At 36.7% G+C, this 12,488-nt stretch overlaps 2 protein-coding genes across 3 annotated transcripts in view; one reads left to right on the forward strand and one right to left on the reverse strand.

Annotated features, from left to right (window-relative positions):
- The window catches only part of LOC131692012 (phosphatidate cytidylyltransferase, photoreceptor-specific), a 71,510-nt gene extending 60,540 nt beyond the window's left edge, over window positions 1-10,970 (reverse strand). For both annotated transcript variants that reach the window (XM_058978838.1, XM_058978837.1), the window contains exon 1: window positions 10,441-10,970. In XM_058978838.1, coding sequence (XP_058834821.1) covers window positions 10,441-10,572 — 132 coding nt within the window. In that variant the 5' untranslated portion in view covers window positions 10,573-10,970. The remainder of the gene's footprint in view (window positions 1-10,440) is intronic.
- The window catches only part of LOC131692014 (uncharacterized), a 29,695-nt gene that overhangs the window by 1,708 nt on the left and 15,499 nt on the right, over window positions 1-12,488 (forward strand). The window lies entirely within an intron of this gene.

Here is a 12,488-nt window from a genome sequence, read left to right on the forward strand (position 1 = left end):
CGTCAATCCCATCAACCTGTGCGAAGGAATTTTTATACTATGAAACTCAAATTGTATTAATATCTACAAACAACTTTATAAAACTACATCATTGCTTATTCAGCGAATTTTAATAAATCTATACCACCCTGATTCAATCGTATCTATAGAATATCCTAAGTTACCAAATTATTTCTGTTCACAAAGTATCTGTGTTGAAAAGTTCATTTAACTTTTAGAACCTCCCTAGGTTGTCTAACTTTCAAATTAGCCTCCTAATTCAATCAAAATCAAGTTCAGCGTACTAAAATTACCCATAGATGATATTTTAAACCACTTTTAAGGTCTTGCCCAGCTTTTGTATAGAGTGGATCCACTGTGACATGATTTGTTTAGTTTGTTAACGTTTCATGAACCTACATAGCATCGATGTGTTTCGAAATGCTCAAAATAACTAAGCTAATAATAACCTGTCATTATTGTATGGTTTAAAATTTCATATTTGGAAAAAAGTCATGGGGTGTCGAACTTACCACCAGTTTCCCTAAATTTACCTGCACGTTCGGTATTTTTCGCCGGATTAACAATCCACCATACAGAATTCAGAATAAACCCTAACCAAACTTTGATTTTGAACATGTTTTAAATAGAATAACAAATTTTACAATATGAATGCACCGTTATTTTACATCTGATTTTAAACTAGAATAATAAATTTAGGTTTTATTTTAGTATTAATCACTCCCGTAGGTTTAGGAAATTTCAATTAGCACCAAATAATGCACTATGCTATATTTCACCTTAAGGAGGAAAATTTGGTAAAAACCAAAATTTCTCACTAGGGTAAAAATTTGTTGGTAAAAACCAGTCTTTGTACAGGAGGGCACAAATCCTTATTTCATACTTAGTTGCGTTTCGGCTTCGCCTCATCAGATCAGTCGTTCGATTGAAACACAGTGTTTTAGTTTTAAGGGATTTGCATCAAGCCGGCGCTAATCTATTCCGACAATAAGTTAGTGTCAGTTTCTGATGAGGCGAAGCCGAAACGCAACTAAGTACCAAATAATGATTTTTAATTTAACTTAATCTTCTCTGCGAACTCGCAATGTTTGTCATTTCAGATCCGCTGACGCTAACGTGCCTTCTCCTAGATTTTGGGCAGTGTGTCCAGCAGTAAGACAAAAAAAATAACAAATGGATTCACTAGTATCCGGAAAACTCGAACCATTAGGTTTGTTTCAGTACCAGGAGAAGCTGGAAGTACTCCGGAGCAAATAGGAAACAAATCTTTCCTGTATTATCTTCTTCTCTTTTTTCTTCTTTTGGTAGCAAACCGGAGTAAAAAGGATCAAAAACTGCTGTTTGCTCCGGAGTAACTTCCGTGTACTAGAACAAACCTACTATATAAGATTAATGCTCCATAACCCCTCCTCGAACCAAAATCACTATTTCGTAAAATGAACCGTTTACGAAATTCGTAACCAACCTCTCGAAATCATGAATAAAAAACCTCATATTCATGAAACTATTTGTGTTTCCAAAAAACTAGCTCACTCCATTAATACATGGTGTTACTTCAAGTAACGTTGGCCCACTGTTTCTCGTAGCAGATCGCAAATACTGTTGTAGTGTGATTATCAGCTGTAGCTGAAATTTTATTTATTTTGGTATAGATGTACAAATTCAACAGTAAGTTCTACTTACAAATTATAGTGATATGGCTTTAGATGAGATGAGAATCGATTTCATACGTCCCTCTTAGTAGAGCTCAACCTAACCTCAACTGGTACCTATTGTAATACATACAAATTGTAATGATTTCTCGGCTGTTCAATGGTAATTTACCTCTCCAAATGGATCTTTAGTGCCAAATCCTTTTTGCTCACTCTAAGCGTTTATCCGTTTAGTTTAACTTAGTTTAGTTTAGCCTAAGTTATAAATTCACGCATGTTTAGTATATATAGGATCAAATTACTCTTGTTGCTACTTACTATTTTAGGATAATATTAATTTAGAATATTTATAAACTTAGACATTGTTATCCTAAACTTTACTTTTACTGTATCGATTTTGTTGGCTATTTTTCGACAAATTTGAGACTAAGAGAAACGAAAGCAATGAAATTGAAAGACGGATAGGTATTCTAGAGCGAATCAGTTATAAACTTAGAACGGAAAACTAGAAATAGGCAGGCTCATATGGGCATGATCGAAAGGAAATGTGAAGAATTTTTTGTCTTCTGCAGAGTAGGAGTTGGGCGTTCCACCCAAGTCTACCGCATGGTCTATGGTAGAACATAACTCATCATCATGTTTTACCGCCGACGCCGGACAATTAAAAACATAGTAACAACTTTACTTTTAGCGAAATAGGGTATATTTTAATTTAATGTTTTAGAAATCTGGCGATATATAATTTTGGGAAAAACTGCTTCGTCATCTGACACCTTCACTGTGTTATCTCCCTTGAACGATTATTCGGCTTTCTGTTGTGATCATCATATTCCTCGATTGTCTTCGAGATTGTCGTCAAGGTTCCGTTCGCAAATGAACTGCTAAATTGGCTGCATTCTGGCATCGTAACACATGGCGATCACTTAAATGTTTGGTAGGGTTACTGTGGTTATATTCTGAATATATTTAGGTTTTATATTCATAATCCATTTTTGGGAGATACTTTGTTTTCGTAATTCCTATGTCCGTTATCATGATATTTATTCATGAATTTACCATCGGATGTATTTTTCGAGTGGATTATTGATGTTCATGGTGTATTGAATTTATTCAGGATTTTCGTAACTTCTATATAAGTTATAGTGACATTTTATTAATGAGATTACTATCGGATTGTTTTCGCGAATTAACGGGACAATACGAAGTGAGACCTGTTTAGCAAACACGATATGTGACTCTGTAATGTAATTGTGGCGCCTATGATTATGCAAACTATTTCAGGAGCACGAATGTTGAGGCGTGACTAATGTAGGAAAAATCATATTAATGTCATACTCTGTAAGTAGCGGTTTGCCACTACTAGGGTTCTTATTTGCCCGGCAGACCCTTCTTATCAGGGCGGCCTAGGTGCTTCTACCGGAATTTCGCAAACAAAAACAAAGAAAAAGGGAAAAATTTTACCGTGTTTATTTTACACAATTACTCTCCTCCACTGATCGTAAAACTACTGCTGCTACTGGCCGGTTCCCTGCGGCCGGGACAATAACGGCCGCGTATTCGATTGGTTTCCTTTAGCTGCTCCGGCAGCGGTCCTTGACTTTTAGCCAGGAAGGTGAGCTTTGCTCCTTTGTTGGAACCTCCCTAGCGACGGTGGTGACGAATCGTCGGATTGTTTACTCCCCGCAAAGAATCCCAGAAGACACCGCAATGTTCTTCCCAGGCAAGGCCGCTGCCTTACCTGCTTCCCTCTCCTTGACTTTTAGCTGTAAAGGAGAGCAAGGCTCGTTCGGATTATCCTCTACAGCGAGAGGGATGGGCGCTTAGGATCCTTTGCGATTTGCCGGGGAAGCGAAAACCCTTTTACATTTAGCTTCCCCCACAGCAATCCTGCACCAATAAAACTATTGACCGAACCACGGGCCGACGGGTATCTCTTCCGTCACACACGCTCACTTCACTCACAAGCTATTGTGGCGGTAAACTTTTCCGAAAAATAACCGACGTGCCTTTCACTGTGGCTCGTCGCTTTCTTACTCGCCCAAACAACCACAAACCGCCTCGCGGCATAGCTGTCATCGATGAGCAGCATAACCAGTGCACTCGTATTTTTGCAAGAGGAAAGCCGGTGACCTACCTAAACTCTATGTTATTATTGTGCCTTGCAGGATAATCGCTCGATATGCGATTATATGAAAGCTCAATTGAGATAGGCGCGTGACAGCCGCCTATAGACTTTTCTACGGCTCATGTATGTGCACGTCACATGACACAAACACTACATCACTAGCTGGTGGAAAATAATAAAATAAGACGGCAAAATCAAATGGGATTGTTTTCAACCAGGAAGCTGCAGAAGTGTTCGTGAGACCGAGCGACAAGAACTCAATATATATTTATAGGCAGCTTTTTCCTTGAAGCTTTCGAAAAGCACACAGCTGGCAGAAAAATAACGCTCCACTGAAATCAGCTTGCGGAGCAACTGCGGCTATATTTGATGCACCTTTCAGACGCCCGCAATGTGAGATTTTATTATAAGCGCGACAATAATAAACAAGCATAAAACAAAATTTTCTACCCCTATCTGTACGCACATAACCGTTCATAAATGCGAAAATGAACAAAAAATTGCAATTGTGAACGGCACAGAACAGCGATAAGCATAATTTTATGTAAACAAATACACTCTACGGAGTGTAGAGTCAAAAAAGGGTATATGTTTACCCAGTACTAAATTGTTACCCAGACGGGTTACAACTCAAAGGTGTATAATTTATGATCTATATATTTTCACGTCGTATAGTCAGAACCCAAACAATGTTTATAAATTTATGAATAAAATAATGAGTCATCATTTGCTTTATTAATAATGTTCATAAAGTTGTGATTGTGAACTAGTTCATGAATAGAAAAACGATTTAGTAATGACATAGTGACTGAAGTTTACAAAAAACGAATATCTCCACAATTAAAAGCGTTATGTCGACGTTACGGAAAGAGAATTAAATATTATTATAGAACACATGATTTTTTATCGCTATCCTGTTTTCGTAAGATAATAACGTTATTATTCCAGAATTCAAGACATGCTTAAGAACAATTTTTTCCGATTTGATTTCTTAAAAAATGTTTTTACGTTGCTTCTTCCCCATTAACCAACCCTACCATCCAAAATAGCCCGAAGATTTTCAATTGAAATGAGATCAGCACACTGGGAGAACTAACATGTCTCTCAAACAACTCAAATTTGCAGTTCTAGCACAGACTAACAGACATAACACTCGAAAATAGTGCCTCGCCCACTTTAAAGGTCATTTTAAATATATTTGTAGTTGGGACTGTGGCCGCTTTTGAAATTATGACGCCACTGACATATGAACAAGCATATGGGGGATAGACCACTAGTGAAAAATTGTTCCCAAGCCTGAGGGGTAACCCATTAGCAAATAAGTGTTTGGGACCGTGAATAAAAGGTGGAGCTAGTGTTCTGGGAAAATGGCCGGATCGATATTTTTAAGGGAATTACCTCATAGTGTTATGTCTGTTAGTCTATGGTTCTAGGTCACCGACGGCCAACCAAACTTTCGTTGACTACATTGACCACCATAGACGGTTCCGGAAGTGCCCGGGAAAAACGGCCATCTTTCAAAATTAACGAACTCACATCAGTTTCCCGGAAATGCCATAAAATTCGCTTATATGGTTCCGGAAATATAGACTAAACCGTCCGGTGACATATAAAATTCCCATATAAGCCGGTACTCAAATTTATTTTCAAAGGGGGGCCCCATGAAATTTCAGAAATCGAATTCGTATTTTTGATGCCAAACATCTTTAAAATGCATGAAACGTCGAGATTTTATGTAACGTCGAATTTTTTTTTATGAAAATCGACTTTTTGGGACTTAGCCGATTTCGCTTCTTTTTTCAACTCAATATTACCGTGGCTGTTTTTTCTTTTGCAAAATTTTAGAACTCGAATAATGACTTCTTTTCTTGTATATAGTTGTCAAGTCATGTATAATAAAATTGTAATTTGAAAGCTTTTAATAAATATAAGCAACTAAAAAATTCTTGCGTTCATGATTGAGAAAGGCACAATTGCACCGCTAGGTGGATTAAAACAGGTTTTTACGCTGTTTCTTCCCCATTAACCAACCCTACCCTCCAAATTAGCCCGAAGATTTTCAATTGGAATTAGATCAGCACACTGGGATAACTTAACTCGAACTAGTCCTACGCAACTTTGCCTGGGGTTTTTATTCAGCTGAAAAACAGGACGACTGTGGCCCCACCTTCTTTGAGCGCATTTTTTCAAATTTTCATCCAGAATGGAAATACAGCACCTTCCAGTTATGATCCCATCGATTAACTCCACCAGCAGAGCATCCTTATGTCATAGGGGAGCCAGTCTATATTGTCTCTCGAAACGAAAAGGTGACAAAGCATTTTAAAGGGTTAAAGGCAGGGTTACCATATTCACATTTTTTTTGTAATGTCACAGATTTTTTTTTCAAAATTTTTGAGCACAGATTTTTTTACAGATGACACATGTTTGGCATTTTGATTAAAATTTTACAGATTTCCACAGATTTTTGAAAATTTTGTGATATTTCACAGATTTTTGGAACTGTAACACAGATTTTCACAGAAATTGAGCTATTTTAAGGACTAAAGCAAGTTTCGAGTTACGCTCATCAGAATCTGACAATAACTTAGTAACAGGACTAAGCTAGCACCGGATTGACGCTAGCTCCAAAAACGAAAACATTATTTGTGTCTCTGAGCAAGCCTGCGTGATGTCCCTCAAGAAAAGAAGTTCTGATGATGCTGATGAGAATTGTTGAAAAGGAAACTAAGCTATGGGCTTGCCCAGAAACACAAATAATTTTCGTTTTTGGAGCTAGCGGCTATCCAGCGCTAACTTAGCCCTGTCACTAAGTTATTGACGGATTCTGATGAGAAGAACTCGCAACGCCTCTCCAATAACATAACTAGTTATAGGCTTTGTGCCCTTTACGCGTAAATGTGGTTTAGGACAATTTTCTCTTTAATGAAGAAAATATAGTTTTAACATAATTTTGGCAACTGAGCGGTTCATAATTTCTTGTGAATTAGAATACTATTTTGCTCATTTTTTCAATCCTGATCTGATAATTCGCTGTCCGAATTTTCTCGTGTGATATGCTAACTTCTTGTTTTAGTCTATTTCTGTCTTTTAGTATGTCTTCAAAACTATTCCTTGTTTTCCCTATTGTGTTCAGTTCTTTATCTAAAGTCTTTAACCACGTATCACACGGCCTACACTTTCCGTGGGTCACTTACGGTTGTCACGACGGACAATATGTCCCCAGTAAAGAATTCTGTACATCTTCACTTTTTTACGTTCGTCCTTCCAAGCTATAGATTTCTTGAACTTACAACTTCTGCTCCACCACTAGATTTGAACTGTGGTATTTAGGAACTAATACTGCGCAATAACGCCCATTGTTGTTTATTCCCTGCGAGCAGCGTCTTTCGCGTTTTGTGGTCTATTTAGAATCCCGAAAAGGAACGCTCCTAGGTACCGTCAACTTGATTTAGCTTTTATATTTCTGAATTCTATAGTGTACAATCCACCATCCGCTTGTTTGGTGGATAAAGGGACTCTAACGACCATCTCTGATTTTCCTGGATGTATCTGTAGTCCTGCCTTTTGTAACAGTTCTTTCAGATATTCGACTAACTTATCAAGTTGACTTGACAACGATCATAACAAATGATTATAATATCACTGCATATGCCAAATTTATTGGTAACTTTATAGTGGTACGATGTCCTGCGGAAAGTTTTGGGAATCTCTCTTGTAGTTTAATCAAGATATGAAGAAGAATTAGTGTAAATAGTCCTGGTGATAACGGGAAACCTTGCTTGATTCCTTCTCCTTTTTTCCACTGAAAGCGTTCTCTGATTTTTCCACAATACCGAAGCTCTCTCTTTCAAGCCTAGTCGAATTATACTGCTTATTAAAAACATTGGAATCTTCAGTAAACCCAATGCATCCACAAATGATTTCTGATTTATTATTTTCTTTCCATAGTTCTAGTACTATTACATTATCTTTTTTGAAAAGCTATGCATGTCAATACTTTCATCTATTTTTTGTAAAAGCGATGTAGATACGTTTTTTGCATGACATAACAAAATGTTATTCTTCTAAAGTTCTCTATTTCTTTAGGGGTTGTTCTTTCGGGATATGACCCGTATTGCTTTATATAAATTCTTTGGTGGTTTATTTGCTTTCCAAATTGTCTGTATTAGTTCGATGATCTTCTCGATGCATTGTTTCAAATCTGTATCTGCTTCCATCCAGCCGTGTTTAAACAGTTTCCACAGAAATACCATGTGGTCGCGTAAAAACCGATCCTACAGTTTGTGATAATTATGATAATTTTCCGCGTTGATAGGGCCATAATCCGTTTCCGGGAGTAAGTGCAGCGTTTGATACATAACCACTGAGTCGTAAAGAACTCCTAACCGCTTAAATTGACTAACCAATCTTTTGATCTTTGTTTAGATTGCGATTTGACCTGTTTAAGGAGGCTGTATTTTCCCGACAGGTTGTGATGGTCTTACATGTTAAATATTCGAAAAGAATGTTTACCATTTTTCAAGGTGTTCATGCTTCGTTTCTTCATAATCACTTCTTGTCCATACTACTACCTGATTATATCTATCGTCATCTTGGAGCTTCTTTAACTGGTGCAGTTTATTGCAAGGAGTAGGCCCGTTTGGAGTACTGCGATTTCGATTTTTTTCGTTTAATTGGAATCGTTTTTGTGGCAGCTTTCTTGATTACTTCAGTCAATTGTTGCACTGTTTCTCTACATCGTTTGACTCCATCCTTTATAGTTATGTGTTTATAAAAGTAGCAAATAGTTTATTACTCCAATCACTATACAACGATGTAAGGTTCCATTTCTTAATTCCTCCAAAAATTTTCTTGGTGGTTGACCTAAGATAGTCCTTTTATTGTTACCGTAAAACAGCGTATCTTTGATCACCGGGGTAAGTTTGATAGAATGAGACTTTTTTCAGTAACGTGCGATAAGAGGATTCCCTCTAACAAAATCATCGAAACAAAATACAAAACCATATTCTAAACATGTTCAGCATCTACCGGCAACGATTATTTTGCCGTTTAATGTATTTTATGAACATAAATTCAAATTAAAAATGATTCAACTTTCACGTATCGTTTCAATCTGTTCAAACAATTCCTTGTATATTAATGAAACCAATCAACTTTGACTGAACTGATCACTTTTTTAGAAACCGTAAATATTTTTGTCCAATAATTTATCTAAAAAATCCGAGATTTTTACTGCAAGCTATATAATTTCGACTGTTTTCCCGAAAAAATCGATAAAAGTCGGCCGTGTCCTTCCAGGCAATTTTGTTTTCTTACGAGACGACACAATATTGGGTCATAAAATCGCCTGCAGATTTGCAATTTACACAACATCTGGCTAGTTATTCTTATTTCGATACAAACATTTTGCTGATCAGAGTTACTTTGAAAACAACGAATGAATTTATAGTATAACGAAATAAATTACCGAACAATTTGGATGTTTTTAATCTATGGGTACCAGTACTTGTTTCAAAAATGCAAACAATTACGATTTGAAGAAAATTCGAAAATCTGTAAAGAATTGATCCCCCGGTTTACGGTATTTTTTATATTAGTTACCAAAATCATTAGTTTAATTATAATTCATCCATCAAAGCCAAACACAGCACTTATTTCTATCCATCAAATAGTAAACTGCTATGTCTCAGTTATCGGACCTTCCTCCCTACTCTGAGGAGATAAGAGAAAAATGTTCCACTAGTAGAACATTTTTAAGTCATTCAGCGTTGAACTGATTCTTGTAAAAAGCTTTACTAAGAACAGCTTTGTTTACATTCTTTATTGATTATTACGACACCAGAGAAAAATCTCAATCATGCTCTAGTGTAGATCAAAAGATGATGGTTCTGGATGGTATATTAATCAAAGAAGAAAGTCTAAATGCAACAGAGTTATCAACGAAAGTGACAACAAAAAGAGTCCCTCATAGTTACCTTCGTCCTATCAAAGTTTTTCAAGAATTAAAGGTCAAATATATCCGGCCTGCACCTGTGTTGTGAGACTGTCGAAATATGTTCAACAGAGACAGACAGGTCAGTCCAGTGCAACTGATTGGATTTAGCCAGAAAAAGTTACGAAACTCCCCGGAGAGATTACGACGGAGGTTTTTTTTTATCGATTAGTGCTACCCGGTGCAAACAAATTCAATTAGGCTAATTGGAACTAGCCGGGGGTACGATGGGCTGCTGATCTGATGGTATAGTTTCCTTTGTGCTTTGGATTAACCTATGTTGCTACATTGCGTTATTTTTGTTTTTCGCAAAAGCAACTTATGCCATCATCGTCAGTAAAAATGTGCTTCTACTTTATACGGCTGTGCATTATGTGGAAGACTGCTATCTCTTATCTGTTATCTTCATTCCCCATAAACTCATTTTACATTACATAATGAAACAACATGAATTGCATTGAATTAATGCTGAAAACAGAATTCCAGGCAGGCGTTGAGAAAAAATACCAAGCCAACCAAAACGGATGAGAGGAAACCTTCAGTGGGAGGAGATTTTGAAGAAAAATCGATAAACATATCTGGTTCTGCATGATGAACAGAAACGATAGCTTTTTGTTTTTGCTCCATTATTTCTGTTGCTCGGGCACAGAACTTTCAAATTGACTTACATGGTCAGAACTTTCCGCCGTCGTCGACTCCTGTGCGGGTTGTTTACCGTCGTCATATGGTTTTCGTTTGGAGTCTTTGGATAAATCTTCATCGCCGGTGGTCCGGTGACGTAGTTCCGTCTCGGCACTCATATTTTATTTTCTTCTTGTACTAATCTGTGAACGCTTAAACTACACCGCGCAATTGCGGCCAAGCAACCGTGCTAAATTTACTCGGTCGAAGTAAACTGTTTTGCTTTGCCTTCGATAAAACAACAATCAGCCATCGGAACCGCAGCGAATAACGGGACACTACGGATCGTTCACGCACGCACAGAACCCGGACTGTGGACACTGATCGCAACGAGCAGTAGTACTGGTTGGAAATCTGTACAAATCAGAACTTTTTTCGCTAATCTAATCCGTCGATTACTGCGTTCACTTGAGGACACTTCGGCTTCGATTGGTGATGTTTTTCACTCTCGTTGCGATAATACGAAGTCACTCTTGCAGTACGTTCCTACGGTTACGGCAGGTTTAGAATGGATGAACACGAAACAGCGCAAAAGCAAAATAAAATAACTTCGACAGTGCTGTCAGATTGTTCGGTGCATCGTTTTCGTATATAGGCCCCAAAAGGTCGGTCAAAACAGAGCAATGAAAAGTCGGCATTATTACAGAAACTTTTATCTATTTATCGGTTTTGAATCGCGCATAACTTACTACACTGAAACGAAGACAATGGTATAAACTACTATATTAGGGGTTTAAATTAAAAAGGCTGTACCAGTGAATTTTGGTAGACAATATATCATGTTTAACCAGAGAATGATTCCTATCATTCGTACCATACCCATTCTTTTAACCAGACATGGTATACTTTACTATTTCATAGTAATATAATGGTAATTTCTACTATGTCTCCGTTTTTACCTAATGGTTAGCATTACCTTGTAAATGGTTGTTTTGAAAACTGATAGCTGATTGAAATTACTATTGGTTTTTACCATATTATAATAGTACCATAGTATATATTGTATACGGTCAGTACTCTTATAGATGAATTAAAAACACATTTTTCTGATGTAATTTATATATATTTTTATTATCTACAACATTTACCTGATAAAAAGTTTAATCTCCTACATTTCCCAAAGAATTTAAAGGGAACTGCTTAGTAGTTATCACGCTTGTCTTCTCTACCGCTTCACCACATCGTGCAAACTATCTGTGCATTCGTTGGAAACGGAACCAAGACATCATTTGCAAAATGTTGTCCAAAATGACCAGATGGGCATCGAAAATCTTTGAGTGTAGAATTGCAAAACCGCGAACTGCAACTAATATTAGTAAAAAGTAGTGCAATCTAAACATACAACAAGATCTTACCGATAATGATATAACGCGCGTCGATTTTTCCAACTTCCAGCTCTAAACAATAATCAAATTAAACGCTGAAGAAATATTGAATTCAGATTCAGTGTTATAAATATTTTATATAAATATTCACCAATAATAGATTCTGGGTCAGTAACACAGTCAGGCATTAGTATTTTCACTGTCATTAACTTCCAACTTTTGTACATTCTCACGACTTCTTGTAACTGTATCTTGCGAGAATTGAGATCGTGGAGAAAATACTGGATTTACAACATGGCGGAAAGCATGAACAGCAGGTATAAGTTGCCACATTTTTAGTAATTTTAAACGTAACCCGTGTTCAGTTGAAAAACATTGGTAAACCCTTTTATTATTACTATATTCGTATAGTACAATTCAATAGTAATTCTTCAAAAGGGCTAATGAGACTTTTGTAAACAAACTTATTTCACTCATTTTTCCGCTACTGAGTTGAATTTTATGAAAAATACACATGAATCAACATCTTTACCTTTGGTAGAATCAATTTCAAATGCTTTCTGTGTTGAAATGATAACAAATTAAGAGAAATCAGCCAAACAAAAGATTGTTTACAAATCTTATTAGCCCTATTCAAATGTTGATATGGAATTGATAGATGTCGGAAGAGCGATAACAAGTCAAGCAGTAGAATTGAACATTTTAGTAGT

Source organism: Topomyia yanbarensis, chromosome 3, assembly GCF_030247195.1.
Source record: "Topomyia yanbarensis strain Yona2022 chromosome 3, ASM3024719v1, whole genome shotgun sequence".
NCBI classification, from domain to species: Eukaryota; Metazoa; Arthropoda; class Insecta; order Diptera; family Culicidae; genus Topomyia; species Topomyia yanbarensis.